The sequence below is a fragment of the Syngnathus scovelli genome, chromosome 9 (assembly GCF_024217435.2).
Source record: "Syngnathus scovelli strain Florida chromosome 9, RoL_Ssco_1.2, whole genome shotgun sequence".
NCBI lineage: Eukaryota > Metazoa > Chordata > Actinopteri > Syngnathiformes > Syngnathidae > Syngnathus > Syngnathus scovelli.
This window is the reverse complement of record NC_090855.1, coordinates 12,037,051-12,053,649: the sequence shown is the minus strand read 5'-3', so window position 1 is coordinate 12,053,649 and position 16,599 is coordinate 12,037,051. Positions and strand designations below refer to the sequence as shown.

General features: G+C 46.0%; 2 protein-coding genes across 3 annotated transcripts; both read right to left on the bottom strand.

Annotated features, from left to right (window-relative positions):
* Positions 1-23: 23 nt before the first annotated feature.
* LOC125975766 (uncharacterized) lies at positions 24-2,253 on the bottom strand. The gene is made up of 4 exons (XM_049731760.2): positions 1,625-2,253; positions 1,251-1,466; positions 989-1,064; positions 24-708 (listed from the first exon to the last, which is right to left on the bottom strand). The coding sequence occupies exons 1-4, from the start codon at positions 1,956-1,958 to the stop codon at positions 312-314; spliced, it is 1,023 nt and encodes a 340-aa protein (XP_049587717.1). The 5' UTR covers positions 1,959-2,253; the 3' UTR covers positions 24-311.
* A 138-nt stretch (positions 2,254-2,391) lies between these two features.
* il21r.1 (interleukin 21 receptor, tandem duplicate 1) lies at positions 2,392-5,908 on the bottom strand. Of its 2 annotated transcripts, none has more exons than XM_049731633.2 (9): positions 5,548-5,908; positions 5,322-5,408; positions 5,106-5,214; positions 4,828-5,045; positions 4,434-4,570; positions 4,105-4,309; positions 3,860-3,938; positions 3,459-3,552; positions 2,392-3,167 (listed from the first exon to the last, which is right to left on the bottom strand). In XM_049731633.2, the coding sequence occupies exons 2-9, from the start codon at positions 5,374-5,376 to the stop codon at positions 2,610-2,612; spliced, it is 1,455 nt and encodes a 484-aa protein (XP_049587590.1). In that variant the 5' UTR covers positions 5,377-5,408; positions 5,548-5,908; the 3' UTR covers positions 2,392-2,609. The 2 variants fall into 2 exon arrangements, with proteins under 2 accessions (XP_049587590.1, XP_049587589.2); XM_049731632.2 differs by having other exon boundaries at positions 4,828-5,003; positions 5,548-5,901.
* Positions 5,909-16,599: the final 10,691 nt, after the last annotated feature.

Sequence of the window (16,599 nt, the reverse complement as noted above, 5' to 3'; positions counted from 1 at the left end):
AATGAATGAATCATGATGCACAATTTAAGTCTCCCCATTTTGTTTAATCGTACGTTTGATAAAGTATAACATTATAGAGTGCTACTTCCTTATCAAACAAACACATAGAAATGTTTTGAGATATTTGGAGGATGGAACAGAACAAGGGCATTTCCTCATTTCAATTAGCAAAAGTTGATTGGAATGAGGCATGATATACAGTATATGTGCATTTGCCAGCGGAGACTAAAGAAAATGAATCAATCTGTGCATTGGTGACGGGCGGGGTGGAGAATGAGTGAACGACCACCAACATGTGCTGGTGTTCTTTATCACGAACTACACAAAACTCCCTCCAGTCCCTCCCTGTCGTCCCCCGGTGGCTCGCGGTGGCAGTATTGCAGGTGTCCGCCATGGTGGTGCTGTTGCGCCCTTTTCCTGGCGTAGTACCTCCTGGAGGAGGCTCGCCACGCCTCCCTCTGCTGAGCCTGTGAGTCGTGGGGTAGGGCGGAAATGGGCGTCCGCTTCCTGTTGCCTGTGGCCAAAGGGCTGCGGGGGAGGTAGTGGGAGGAGGGCGCCGTGTGGTGGGCGGGGCGCGACAGGGGGCCGGTCTGCTGGCGGGCCACCTTGCGGGCGTAGTAGCGTCTGGAGGCGGCTCGCCAGGCGGCGCGCTTCTGCTGCTGGGCATCCTCGGGCAGCTCCGCCGTGGGGACGCGCTTCTTCTTGCTCCTGAGGAGGATCGCGGATGACACAGGTCACCATTAGCACCCCGTCGCCGTGTCGCGCTCGTGCCGAAGCTTCTTCGAGATTTTACACGGGTAAGTCTGACTTGTTTTGCTGACTTATGTGCGACTCAACTGTTTTGACAAGCAAAACGTGACACGTGCGGCAGCTCTCAAGCCTCTTTTACACTAAAGGCTGCAAAATTGGCGCATTAGTGCCACGAATACATCTGGGCCGTGCAAATGGCGTATTTTCCAGGCACTTGTTTACAGTGTAAGGTTTTAACCTCAGTTGCTCCGCTTCGGCGACATGCGCTAGTCCGTCTGCTTCTTCACAGGTCATCACTTCTCTGAGCTCCAATTCTTAAAACACAAAGCAAAAACCCATGTTGAGTTAAATTATTTGCTGCCACCTTGTGTTACCTATCTGTAATTACAAAGACCCTTTAGAGGAGGCTCTCAGTTTTTCGTTGTAGGACTCAGCCCCTCAGCACAGGAGGAACTCACCCATTGTAGACTGCGAAATAATAATCACTCGGTGGGCGTTACCTGCGTCCCAACAAGAAGGGGCGGCTGGCTCGGGCTGTTCCCGCAACCTTTCCTCGCTCAGCTCCCACTTGACAAGGACGGCGTCCACATTGCACGGTTCCTCTTTGACGGCGACGCTGCCCACTTGCAAAGTGCCAACCGGGTGCATTTGGCTGCGAGGGGGTGAGGGGAGTGTCAGGGAAGGGATGTGGGACTGAGGGCTGTCAAAGAGACCCACTGCGTAGGGAGGATAAAGAGAGAATGGCCCATTCGCCACTTTGCAATACACTGTGTCTACTTGTGTACAGCTGCACGATTAAGGAACAAACAGAAACTTCCGAAACTGCTAAATAAATACATTTAAAACGTTACTGAAATACTGTTTGCTTACGTACAGGAGAAACTGAGTTCACACGGCTGCTGCTCGGAGTCCACCTCTGCGCCCCCACCGCCGTTGGCCTTGTGCTCCCCGGAGTCCGGGCACCGGTCGGGGGTCACCCGATCGAGCGGCGTGCACGAGGCGCATCCCCGCCGACGGAGCGCCTGCACCTCCCGCTGCAGCCTGGCGATCTCTTTGTCCCTGTCGGCCACCATCCGTTGGTACTCGCGACTGCGGCCGCTGTTGACGCCGTACAGAACGTTGACCACGGAGTCGATTGCCAGCCGGATGGCTTTCTCCACCACCAGAGCCTCCTCCGGTCGCAGACTGGTGTTCTGGGACAAATTCATCCTCGTTTAGCTGCGAGGGACGAGGGAAGGGGATGCTTTGGGGCAAGGAGCTAGCGGCTAAAAACACCAATGATGCTAATTTGCAGACACAACGGCCGCTCACGCTAAAAGTCACATTTAACTAAACCTACGCCTATCGTCAACGGGCTAACATCTAAGCTTGTCAGGTTCAACTTAGAGGCGTAATTGTTTCAAATACGACCTTTTGTTTCAAATACGACCTTTCCGTCCACAATCACTTGTCTCCTCCTCTAGTCTAGTTAGTAGACACTTGATCAGCTGTCGGTTGTCAAGGCGTTGGTGGCCGGCTATCACAGCGTCCTCTGGAGGCCCGGATGATTATAGTTACTATAGTAACAGCCCGGGAGGGAGAGACGTCGACATTGGTGGCGATGGTTAGGATTATTTCAAGGAAAACCTCAAATAACACGAATAAGGTATCCTGGTGTTTGTATTGGAGGTACAAATATTTTTTTATCAAAAGATGCTATTCTGATTCCAATAAAAATAAGATGGGAAAATAAAATGTCTAAAAAGTCATCAATGGGATGATGCAACTTATTTTCTATTCAACTCTGAGCAATATACTGTATATTCTGCTGTACATATAAAAGTCGTTTTAAAAAAAAATCAGTAGAACTAGAGGACTGTTCACTGTAGAGCGTTTCTTGAGTCTTCTCTGGCATCATTACACATCATCCACTGCTTGACATAGTTGGAACGCGAGTTTCGCCGCTCGGGTAGGAAATTCCTCGCCGGCTCTCCTGAGCCAGAGTGGGAGGGGCTGGTGCACTCCCCAAAACCACTGTCCACCGTGTCCATGTCCATGCGGGGGTAGCCATCGTCCGACTGCCGATTGGAGGCCAGCGAAGCTCTCTCCGCTTCTTCCGGCCAATCGTTGAATAGCCTCCCTTGGTCTTGTCCGTCCACTACTGCCTCCTCCGGATCAGAGTCCAGCAGTTCCCTGTGATTTGGATCTGATGCTTGTTGATCGTCCTCTTCGCACACAATCACCGAGTGAATGGACACGTGTGTCAATTGTGCCAGCGGGGCAGGGACAAGGAGCAGGCATCCAGCGGGTCGCGTCTCGTCATCCCCTTTGGTAGCGGCTTTGTGGAAGTAGAGCTGCTTCTTGGTGGTGGGCGCCATCTCCTCATGCGGGGTGTTCCCCAATATGTCGTGCTCGCTGAACAAGGGCCTCACCCATCCCTGAGACAGATGATAGCAGGATGCAAAGGAGACATTTCACCCATGTATAAAGACTCCAATGATCACGGTCCAAAACTGAAAGCCACCTGACTCAAAAAAAGTGGTGTGAAACGTACGGGCCGAGGGCCAGAACTGGCCCATCTAATTCGGCTCCCTTAATTGTGCAATAGAATTAATTCATCGCATTCTGCTGTGGACAGAAATTGAGATCAAAATGCCTTCGGGCATGAGGCCCTTCCCCCTTTGCATAACGCCACCTGCTGGCCACTGGAGCCAACTACACCCTCTTACCTTGAAGTTGCCTCCATAGTCGAGGTAGAGCGGCTGGAAGAAGTCGTGCGGCCTGCACACGTACGAGCTGAGCGGAAATCGTTTCAGCAAGAAGCTGGCAAGAATCAAACACGTCAATGTCGACCATCCCACACGTTTGTTTTTTCAAGTGCTCTCTAAATAAAGTCGAGATGCATTTTGTATTTGCAGCGTTGCAGTGCGCGAGTTCCTATCTAGTGAAGCAACCGCTCTGCTTAGAAAGTGTGAAGGTGAAGCGGTGAGAAGAAGTATCACCCTTGCGTGCAGGATGTGACTTGGCTGCGCCACTTATGAGTCATGCTGTGTCAGAATCGGCTTTCGATTTGTTGTCATGTTTTCGGACTGCCTATGAAATCAAGTCGATCTCTGTTTGCTTTACTCACGGTATTTGAGAGTAAACCAGCAGCAGCCCGCCAAGGAGGACGAGGACGGCCAGAAAGACGTAGAGCCAGAATCCTTTCACTAAGGCATGGGAAAAAAATCAACAGTAATAGCGGGAAAAGGACAGGGAGGGTCGGCAGGAACATGCTCAGACACGGTGTGTCTGAACGGAACCGTTCCTCCTTATTGCGTAGAAACACGCGCTTCTGCTGCACATGAATAAAATCGCAACGCGTTTCTTGCTCACCTGCGACACTTGCAGATTTTGTCGGCGCGTTTGTCGGCGCGTTTGTCCACTTGGTGGTGGAGCTCCACTCGCTCCACGGGCCCTGAGATGGGTTACTGGGGCATAACTTGGTCCGGACAACCACGCTACACTTGGCGCGGGGCGGCAGCTCCTTGTGTCCCACCAGGAAGAACCTCTTGTCCACCGAGAAGAAACGCGCCGGATCCTAACGGAAGAAAAGGTCAAACCATCTTCACAAGTTCGACCGGGAATGTAATAATTCGCCCGTTGATTAATTAAAAAAAAGTTTTTTCCCCCGCCCCATGAAAAAGTGTTGACTTGAGTTCTACCTGCATGAGACCTCGTTGGGTTCGAATTCGCAGCTCGTACATCAGACAATCGTTGTTGTCGTTGGCGAGGTCCCACGTGATGTTGTCGAATCCGTCGAGGCACGTCACTCGCACGTTGAAAGGTGGTGGAGGTTTCACTTGTAGTTACACAAATGGAGCTCAACAAAAATAGTCCGCATGGCAAAATCATATTTTTGCTATGAAGCAAATGGCAACATTTTTTTTCTTCATCCACTTTGTGATGTTACAAATTGTGTGCAGAGTAAGAAATTATAGTTACGGTGAAAACAATTTACATTTCAAAATTTTATTTCAAATACGCTCTGTCACAACTAAAGGAAAACAAGTTTTTAATCAGAAAAAAAAATCTTTGGTAGGAAAAAAAGCTACTTACCCACGTCGTAAAGTGCCCAGTCTGACAACTCGCAATACGGGTCCCCCGGCAGGCTGACAGTCGCCGTGCATTCGGTCCCGATGGCGGCGATGTGGTAGAGCTCCGGTGGGTACATGACGCACCAGGACTCAGGCGGCATCAGCCAGCAGCTGTCGGCCACGTGAAGCTCACCGTCGCTACAAAAGCGCGCAGAGGAGTGACGACACATGATGTCACCACTGCATACAAATCTGACGTGGGTGATGACGTCATTATAGATGGCGTCAGGTGAGGATTACCTGCAGTTAACGTCAAGGCGCAGCGGCTGCGTCGGTACCGAAGCGCACGAGCAGTTGAGGAGAACGTTGTAGTCGGTGGAGCAGGTGACGCCGCAGGTGGGCGAGTTGACTGCGACCGGAGCGTTTGAAATACACAATTTGCAAAATATCAAAAACTGAAAAAAAAAAAAAAGACATGTTGACCCCCCCCAATTTACAGGCACCTAAACAACATACCGCCTTCGAGAAGCATCGGCAGGCTCCACAGCATCAGTGAAAGGACGGCAGCCATGAATGTGCTCGTAATAGCAGGAAACCCAGCCACTAAAACAAAATGCAGCATATTTGAAAGGACCCAAAATCCAAAATGACGAAGACATACATTTCTGACTATTTCATTTTTAAAAGCAGCGTTAACAATCTTGAACGTCATTTGTACAACCTGAACACAAGTAAAGCTTACCTTTTAAATTCTGGACGCCAAAGACATCAAAAAGCTGAAGACGTGCGAGCGGAAACTCCCAATTTAGTCCCTGCGGTGGCACCGGCCGCCTCTGTGATGTCAAATGTGGTTATGTCGCCTTCTGCAGAATGGCTTCCTCACCTCACGTTGTGTCGCCGCACCACCGGGGCAGCAGATAAGAGTTGGTGCATGCATTTTCTTTTGCTTTCTTCTATTGTTTGTCCTTCCTGCAAAAGTAAAAGCGCATCGCGGAAGGCACATAGGCAGACTCGGCACATCCTTTTCGCATGGCATGTAAAATTTGCCCTATGACTCAAAACAAAACCACTGCAGTTTCGGTACTGAGATGATCCAAATGATGTCAACATTTAGACCTTTAGTACACACTTCCTCTTGCTCTAGAAGCCTCCTATTTGAGTGACTATAAAGCGGTAAAAACAAATTTGTTTAAACAGTAAGACTTGAAAAAAAAAGTACTTTGACTTGTGCTTCTTGTGTTGATAAAGTGTTTGTATTCTATTTAAGGGACTTTTAAGTTGGCTCAGTGAAAAGAAGGAAAACACTGTTTCGCATTTGAAATTAGGTCTTCCATCCAAATAATGTGAATACCGTATTAGTGTAAGTACACTCATTTACCACTAGATGTCACTGCCTCCGCGTCGTTGACTCCATCGACGCTCGTCTGAGCCCTCCCGGTCTGCTTATAGCGAGCATCTCGTCTTATTTTGGACAGAATTTGAAGTCATTCGGTATTCTTGATTTATAGACAACTTATATTTTCAAGTACAAGTCACGAGACTAACGGAGTCCTCCAAACTTGATTGAATTCATGACATCGTACAAAATAATCAAGCATACAAAAGCAAATAAACGCACCTGCGAGTCGTGAGAGTCGGAAAGAGAATGACTCAACTTGGGGAAAAAACATCTTGCAAAAACTGTCTGTATTCATCTTAATATTAATCGAAATTACTTTACGGCGTGCCGTAAAATGAAAGAATGAAATGAAATGAAATGTAACTTTAATAGAACTGTTCTGTAGAACAATAGTCCAAAAAATATGAGTAACAAATCAGGTATAAACATGTCAGTGTTATGAGGAATAAAATGTTATTATAACAGACACAAATCAAATGCTAATAAATTCATTGATTATTTTACTTGAGCTTCTTTGTTTTTACAATACTACTACTACCACTACTACTACAACTACTACTATTACTACTATTACTAATTATTATTATTACATTTATTATAAATATTCTATATTATAATACATTATATAATAATAATAATAATAATAATAATAATAATAATAATAATAATAATAATAATAATAATAATAACAATAATAAAATTATTATTATATTATAATTATTATATAATTATATAATTTAATAATAACAATAATAATATTTATGATTATTATTACAGTAATCCCTCGCTATATCGCAGTTCGTCTATTGCGGTTTCACAACATCGCAGATTTTTTTCCAAATTAAAAAAAATAAAAATAAAATAAAACTTCTTATTTGGGGAAGTTGTCCACACGCCAGCAGAAGGCAGGGAGTGCCCACACAATTGCAGTGCGTACACTTGTATCTTTTTATAAAAAAAAAAAAAAAAATGTTATAATGATAAGAGTTCTAAAAACATTACGGTTCAAGATGGCGCGTGCACACGCAGCGGCCACTCTCTGTCCCGTTCGGTGTTTTGTGAGTGTTTACTGAGTGTTTGTCCAGCAGTTTTGTGTATGTTCGTCTCGTGTGATAGATACGTCGTGCTACTAGTGCGGCGGGCATGTTCTGCTCAACATCGGCGGAAGTGGGTTTTATGGCGTTCTGGACTTTGGTGCGGAGAGATTAAGGGCGCTCGGACTGCTTCGTCATGGAGCGACGCCGGACTGGCCTGCTCTTCCTCCCCCGGTTGGACTGCGTCGTGAGCTCGGACTGCTCCGTCCTGGAGCATTGTTGGGATGCGTCGGCAGCGGGTCTGCGAGGCAGCGGAAGAGGGGCCAGCGCGGAGACGTCGGGCCAGGCTTGCGGCCAACCCACCTCGCCCAGCCGTGCCTTCTATTCTCCTGGCGTACGTTCGTTCGCGGGACGACAAGATGGGTTGCGTTCGCCTGATAGGATCCACGAACCGGACAGTGCGCGCCTGCTGTGTGGTCGTGTTCACAGTGGCCTAATTGACTGTCATCTTTCCGGACTCTGCTGTGCATCGGGAGTGGCTAGCGTGCTATCACTCTTATTGTTCATCTTCTTGTTTTATTTTTCCTGTGTTGTTTACTTGTATGTGCGTTGTGAACTCTGCCTTGTCACCCTGGGATAGTGAGAAACGTAATTTCGATCTCTGTGTGTCTTGACATGCGGAGGAATTGACAATAAAGGAGACTTTGACTTTGAACATATTTACAGTGTTGTACCTGGTTATAGAATTTTTTTTATAATAATAAAAGTTCTAAAAACATATTTACAGTGTGTACACTTGTACCTTGTTATATAAAAATGTTATAATAATGAAAGCTGTTCTAAAAGCATATTTACAGGATGTGTTAAGAGCGCTCCATGTTATGCTATTCAGTCGCGCTTTGATTTGAGGTAGGGTGCTTTATTTTGAAGGCCGTTTTCAGGCGATACCACTTCCTGTTTCACGTTCGTCTACATACATGTTACAGTGGTACAGCAGTCATTGACGATGTAAGTGGGTCTCCTAACAAGAGAAATGAACGATCACATATGTCTAACCTTTAGGACGATGTAGTATTGCTCCAAATGTTGGTTTACATTCCTTTAGAGGTCCGTTTTCGCGTGTTAGCACGATTGCAAATTAGCATCGTTTCGCTAACTCGTTAGCCTGCCCAGTACTTCTTGTTACACGCATACACGTATAATATTTATATTTTCAACATTTATACAAATTTTTCTGTATGTTATTTATACTACTAATGTATTATTTACATTTTTGAAACAACTATTTAATGTTCTAATAATAAAATATGCACTTAAATGGTTTGATATACATTTATTGACACAAAAAATTTACAGGGTGACCCTACTTCGCGGATTTCACTTATTGCGGGTGGTTTTCGGAACTAATTATCCGCGATAAACGAGGGATTACTGTATTTTTCTTCTTCTTCTTCTTCTTCTTCTTCTTCTTCTTATTATTATTATTATTATTATTATTATTATTATTATTATTATACAAAACTACATTCACTGGCTGATTATTTGAGGTCATGCCAGGAATCTACACCTCGTGGTGAGTAGAACATATGAGATTCCTATTGTGTGTGTCCGTGTGTGTGCCTAAACATGTTTTGTCTGTGACCTTTTTGTCAATTCTCAGGAGGTGCCTCCAAGGGAACGAGCATTGGCGAATGTTGGTGGAGGGTGTCAGAGGTACTTTCTCCCTCTGGAGAGTTCCTGCGTGAAGTGACCTGCAAACGACCAAGCAAAGTGCTGGAGGTGTCTGATCTGTGAGGCGGTAAGGCCAGTACCGTTTACACGCTTCAAGGAGGTGATGGTGTGAGTGTGTGTTGGGAGGGGGTGGGGGGCATGTAACAAAGTACAAATACTAAAGTCAGTTTTTCAGCTTTTTATTTTTAACTTGAGTATTAATTTTCTTATTTTATGATTTCTTATACTTTTGCACCCTATATTTGAAAACAGATACGGTATCTGTCCTATGAGTTTTTGTACATCAATACATTTCACAGCCTTTAATTTTACTTTAATCAGTACTTGCCAGGGTATTTTTCTACTCAAGTATCTGTACTATTATGTAAGTATACAATGTGAGTACTCGTGTGTGTGTGTGTGTTGTGTGTGTGTGTGTGTGTGTGTGCGTGTGTGTGTGTGTGTGTGTGCATGTGTGTGAGTGAGTGTGTGTGTGTGTGTTGGCAAAGTGGGTTGCAGCTGTGCGCGTGCTTGTGGGTGTCTGCAAAAAAGGGGTGCAAGGTCCAGAGTGCACGTAGGGAGGTGGTAAACACAGGTCGGGAAGTGTTGAAGCGTAACATTTTCTGGCTGGCCGTTCATCCGAGCACTCCTTCCTCGGTTGTCGGGCCAGACGCAGCAGCGATGGCAATTTGTGCGATTTCACAGCTCAGCGCATCCCTAAAACTCTTGACAGCCGTGCTCTGGCGCGCCTCTGACGGGGCGGTGCCGAGAAGCGGCTGGGCCAATGGGCTGGTGGGGAGAAAGAGGAAGGAGTGTTGTGATGGAGGAGCAGACTCGACGGGTATGTTGGAATTTGAAGATGGGACAAAAGTTGAGGGGCTCCGCTCGCTATCATTTTGGTGGGAAAATGTTTTTGGAATGATCAGAGCAGTCAATGTCGCATTTTGTCACTTGTGCCCCGGCTGATTGCGCAAATTAAACTCCAACCAAGCTTTGTTAAGCGGCCAGGCATTGTTTAAAGTCACATTTGAACAACTGCGTCCAATCGCCTAATCTCACTTTTTGGATTACTCTCAGTTGGAGGAGTTTTTGAAGCTTGGCATTTCAGAGGGTGGGGGGGGGACCGTGCCCTTTAAAAGGCTTTAATCCTTTCATTGTCCACTCAAATGCTGCCAATTGGGTGGCCATTATGTGGTGTGGAGACACCACCGCTGACCTTCCAGGACCCCTCGTACGCACCCCCCTCGGAGAACAGTTCGGTCCTATTTTAAGTAAGGGCCACCGACGAGGCGCTGGCGTGTGCAGGGTGCCCCCGAAGCAAGAAGTGTAACAAAGTGGACACGTTACACTCAGCCAGAAGTTGGCCATGGCCCAAAGGGTTGTAATTTGACATAAAAATGTTCATGTCTTCCAGTAGAGCTCAGTGCTGCTTAGTAGGTTGTGGTACAATGTGGTACTGCACTCAAGTCGGCAAATCTGAATCCAGGAGGGGGGGGCATTTGGCGGGGGCCCTTGAAAGAAGATGTGCTACAAAGCAGAGTAGATAGAGGCAGATAGCCCCCATTCAAGGGTTCTTCTGATAAGAAAGGTCGCCTGAGTGTTCTGTTTTGAGTGCGGGGTCAAGAGAGGTTTTGAGAGGAGTGGAGCGTGTAAGTGTGTGTTGGGGAGGCGGCAGGGTGGACGGGCTGTGGGGTGGGGGAATCTGGACATCTGTTGGGGCTTTGGAGAGGTCAGCCACGGGACAGGAACCAGTCTTAATCCTCCCAGCTGGGCCCACAGGAGAGGATTTGGACCCGTGCTCTCTCACTGGCTCTCAAAGCAGCAAAGCCACAACACAAGCTAATTGAGCTGCGCCGCCCGCGTTGGCACGGCGCCACTTCCTTGTAAAGTCCTGCGTCGGGGCACCCGCGCTTCCTGTCACGATCAATGTTCGCATCTCAAAGTGACACTGACAAAAAAAAGAAAAAAACGGCAAGGATACATTTTTACTACTTTTTGTTGTAAGTTTAGGGTTAGTTGGGTTAGGGTCAAGTTGGACTTTGATTTAGAAATCAACTTTTGGGCTGGTAGTAACTACCGTTTTTGGGGCAGAATCAATTTGATGGGATTTCTTTTAAGATTAATACATTAATCTTACATTAAAATCTAACATTTTTGAGATTCTACTTACAAAGGATATGTTGTTCTGCTAATGAATATTTTTTCAGTTCAGAAAAATGTTTTCAAATGAAAAGTGATCATTTCTCGGTAAATAGTCACCAAATCTTACTGCCTAATTTCGACATCTGTAGGAGGGCGTTATCTTTGAAAGCTTGTGCTTGTTTGACCTTGGCAGAGGTCCATTCTTGTACAGATACGGGACCGCTCAGCCGGGTGCTAACCCCCCCCCCTCCTCGCCAAACGTTAGCATGGGGGGTCAAGTGAAGGTTCTCCTCCTGAGCGGCCAACTGGAAACCTCCCAGGTTGGAAGGTCGCAGATAAGCCGCCCTATTGGCCGACCAATCGGACGAGTCAAATTAGCCCGCCCCCGCTGATCCGCTCTTAGTCGGCCACCCATGAAGCGTCAGATGAGGCGCATGTGTGAGTTGTCGTCGTTAACGCGCGTCATGAAGTCGACTTGGCCGTGTCGGCAAAAACCTTCCGTCTCTCGTTTCCGAGCGTCCGCCGCGACCTTGCGCCTCAATCTGCATTTCGTAAGCACCGATTTATCCGCCAGATAAATGCCTCTGCGCCGTCGGAATGCGCTTAAGGAGCAGGGTTGTCGACTCGGTCAAAATGGCAGCTCGTAAATTGAAACTGCAACAAAAGAAATAAAAAAGGGCGAGGCGAGGGAGGAGGACGGCAAAGTTTCAGACGTACAACATGGACAATTTCAACCGCCATGGGAACGGCGACTTGGCAACTTTAAAGTTTCATCCATTTTCCCCATTAAAATGAACTCAAGTGCAATGGATCCGTTCCAGCCTACTCATTTGGTTGTTGCGTATGTTTAAGAACGAAGAACAAAAGCTGACCAAAATGGATTATTTGGATGCCAATGCTGAGTCAGATATTTGGCAAGAAAAGCATCGATGTCGTTCGTAAGCCTGTCTATGGCTTTTTCCAATGTGTTTTAGCATTAGGCTAGCACACCAAAAGTCCAAATGAGCTGACCTGTGAGTTCATAACCTTCTTTTGTCGTAAAATTGGTTTATGGTTCATCAGTGAGAACCTTAGCAGGCCATGGACTTTGTTGTTTTGTAGAAATAACAAGCCCCGTTCGGCAATGAAATGTGATTAAAATCATGCGAGTAATACTCCAAGGAGAGGGCTAAATAAGAGGAACATTCCGCCACCACATGCTACATCCTTGCACCAAATTTGGTGGGGAATGCTTTTTTTGCCTTTCAGTGTAATCCTGCAAACAGACCAAACAACTCTTTGGTGGAATTATGGAATTAACAAATAGCGCTCTGAGTTATCAGCCTCGGACTTTGTGCTTTTATGACACTGCGATGGCGAGCGTGCGCGTGAGAAACTCTCACTTTGTTTGTGGCCATGAATTGTGCTCATTTATCTCCTTTTTAAAACGTTTTTGTAGTATGATGGGAGGCTCAGACTATTTTAAAGCAGGGCTTTGGTTACAAAAACACTTTTACACAGGACAGTACAAATGATGAACTCTGATTTTATTTTAATCACATTGGCTCATGTTTTCCTCGGATCCAGAGAAGCAATGGGCGAAAATGCATGATGTATAGAGAGTATTTATTTTTTCTAATATGGCGCTTGGAAAACATTTAAACTTGCTAAAAACACTTTTGTGTGATTAACATTCATTTGAAACGCTTTTGCACTCTTTTAAAATGGGAGACTAACGTAAGAAGACGATCACTCACAGACTTGTCCGAAAAATAATTGATCACTCCCGCGTAAAGTTAACGATAAAACTGACACATAAAACAAATCAACATTGTATGGAAGGGAAATGCTTCACCAAACCCTTAAATGATGGTGTGACGGACTTGCATCAAGTCAAGACTAGACAAAGTATCGCATTAAGCACAAAATAGGCATGGTTAAATTGAATGGGATCAATACATGATCCACGTTTGCTTTGCTTTCATTTTCAATGCTGCCCGCCTTGCAAATAATAACAATTTGCCAAGCTAAGCACACAGCCAATTGATGCAGCGTGACATTTGCTGTACTCAAGAAGCACCTAGCTACGTAGCTGACTGGTATTTGCTTGTTGAGTAATCCTGCATTCGGTTAAGAAAATAAATAGACTAACTAGTTTGCTATGACATAATCTGTGGTTAATAGCAGTGCTTTTCCCGCAGGGATTGCGGCCGAAGGAGCCTAATAAATGCGAGCGTCCATAAGCTGACTGTTGCGCATAACGCTCAGAAACCAAAGAACTAAACAAAAGCTTACTAGCGACATTCGCTTACGCAACCGCCGTTGGACGCCACATGAAAGGCCGTTGCAAGTCAGGCAAAGCAATTAGCCCGTGTTTGTGCTAATTTGCCACATGCGGTTTGGCACCGGTGCCGCGCCGGTACCAGGGGTCCATCGGCACAAAGCCGCCCCTTGAGCAGGACCCTCCAGATCAGAGGGAGCAGATGGGTGCAGGCAAGCTTACATTAAAGATGCCTAAAAGCGGCACGACATTTACTTGATGTTGAACTAATTTGAAAACTGCCATTTTCATTTTGCTAACTAGGTAGCTAACTGCATCCTGGAAATCATCGACTAACGGCCACTTTGATTTTTCTCAAGCAAGAGAAATCAAGGCAAGGCTCCGTCATTGTTGTCTTTGGGTTGAGTCATGGGGGCCTATGAAGGAGATTGGGCGGGGGGGTCGGTCATACATGAACTGTACGTGACCTGGAGGGGTGGGGGGGGGCAATCCGAGTGTTTGTTTGGGTTGGAGAGAGTTCGCTGGAGATGATGCATTCAAGGAAATCAAGAGCGCGGAGAGAAAAGGAGGCGAACAGATGGCGAGCACGAGATGGATTGGGTCGGCTAACGGGCAGATGTTTATGGGCCATTATTTACAAGCTCTTTAATCTGGGCTATTTCCTTGCCCTTGGCAATGGATGGCTCGGCAGCTCGCTCTGCCTGAACCCGAACTCACCGATGACGCCGGTCAACCATCTCCCTTAGCCGACTTGTCACCAAGTAGCAACTAGCTACTTGCCATTTTGATTTTTACCTAATCCTGCTAATTACAACTTGCGACGTTGCTAACTATCTTGCAAACTGTTTTCATTTTCCATATTCCCGCTACTCACAAATACTACAAATAACTAGCTAATTGTCATTTACATTGTGTGTCAAGCTACTCACCTACTAGCTAATTTGCCAAATAACTAGCTAATTGCCACTTTCATTGTGTGTCACACTGTTCATCACCATTCAGCTAACTTGCTAACTAACTAGCTAAGTGCCCTTTTCATTCGTTCTTGTCTATTGTTGGTAAACGACGCTGAGGTTGGAGGTGAGGAACATGGGACCGTCCCCAGCTTTGATTTTCATCCATCACTGATTAAAATTCCCCCCACTGCCTTCATTCTTTCTTACTGACATGGTGACCTTAACCCCCGGGACCTCGGCGCGGAGGGGGTCATTTAACCTTGAACCCAATTACAAGATAAGGTTACTTAAGCGTGACCTTCCATTTAACGGGTGAGGCTCAGAGAGACGAGGGGGTGGGAGGGGAGAGAAAAAAAGCTGACGTGCCTCTCGGTCAATTCACTTCGGCCATAAAAAAACACAGCGGCTGGGCCACCGCCGCTTCGATTTCTCATGCAAAGTGCCACTCGGCAATTTGGCGTCCTGATAAGATAGCCGCCGCTTTGCCAGGTGCTTGGACTTACATGAATTTGTTTTTATTAAGTATTTGACTCATTATCAATACCAGGATTAAAAAGGTTGCGTTCAAGCGAGCTGATGTCGTTGGCTGCTCGGGTCATCATTTACCGCCTGGGACCATTTGAAATCTGAAACACATGGATAACACTAAATTGTGAAAATGCATCAACTGTGTTTATCATTTCTTTTGTGCAGTAACTGTTTTCCATCCATTCAAACATTTTCTGCACTCACTTTCACACACAGGCAATTTAGAGCCTTCAGTGCTAATTTTTTTCTCATTTATTTCCCTGAATAGGCTGCGCGTTAATCCTTTCAGTATAGATTCATTTAAAACATGTTAGTCAAGATTAGTCCGAGAGCTTTTGTCAAACTGTAATCATAAAAAAAATAAAATAATAATAATTCAAAAAGAAATTTGAGGGCAAACAATGACCTCCTTCATGTTAGTGGCTGGCTTCAAATAAAGTGGCCAATCTTGCCAAATAAGACAAGTGGAGCATTTAAAAAAGAATTGATTTTAAAAAACGGTTGAGGAGAGGCTAAAAATAAATAGCTCGTCCCAATAGAGTCACCAGATTCCACCACAACCTGGGTCAAAGCGAAGACAAAAGATCAACTGAGTGCTAAGAAGAGATCCGAGGGTGCGGGGAGCACGCATGAGTGTTAATTTGCACGTGTGTGCGTTTGTGTGTGTGTGCGTGTGTGTGCGTGTTGGGGGCTTCGGTGGTTCTGGAGCTGGCAAGCAAGAGAATGACTCCACTCCGGCCGTGGCTCCCCGACCGCCCGCTGAACCTGCCTCTGAACTCCAGGTGAACCCACAACTGGACGAGGATCTCCACTCGTGCATCTTTCCACAAGCCATCAACCGCCGTCACAAGCATGACAAGTGCGTTTGCACGCTAACAAAAGCCAATCAAATATATTTCAAGGCAAAAATGTAGCATTTTGTCTAACGGCAGTCTGAAAAGACACAGATTGGCTCATGGCGTTGATGGCGCCATTTGGAGCGCTTCTACCAATTTCCACAAATGGGCAAAGCATAGCACATGTTCTCTCTGGTCTAAAAGGGAAAAGGTCGTGAAGGTCATCAAGCTAAGTGAAGTTCAATTCTTTTGACTCTTGGACAACATGCTCCTCTGCGTTTTACCTGCAGTAGAAAACACCAGAGAAATGTGAGTCAAACCGCTGTTATTTGTAACATCCCTCGTCATCTCAACCCCCCCCCCCCCCCCCCCAACCCCCCTTGTTTAATCCATCTGTCTGTCAGCTCAACACGAGACAGAACCCGACCCATTAGGCTCGGCGCTGACCTGTCCGTGACCCATCCCTGCACTCTGTCTTACCTCCTCGCTAGCTTGGGGGGTAGGGAGAATAGATAAAACGCTAACGCAACTACTGTTACTGCAGCAAAGGGTGTGATATTGTGTTTGTGCGTACATGTTTGTGCGTGCAGTAGTGTAGCAGTGGTGTTGCACAGGTCCCCTGGGGCCCCAAGCAAGAAGGTAATGAGGGGCCTTATAAGAGGAGGGGTTTATCAGAGCGCCTCATTGTCCTTTGCGTGAAATATTATAAAGCACATATAGTACTTCTTAGTGATCCTAATTTGATTGAATGAATGATAGTGTTCAGTTCTCGATGCTAGTAAATGTTGAGGCTAATCGCGCTTTAATAATGTCATGGTGACAGTGACACTGCTGTGGGATGTACAGTTAAAACAAATCCAAGTTTTACAAGAAAAAAATCAATATGGCTACTAAACTTGGTAAATGGAAAGTGCTAGCCTTCCACTGAC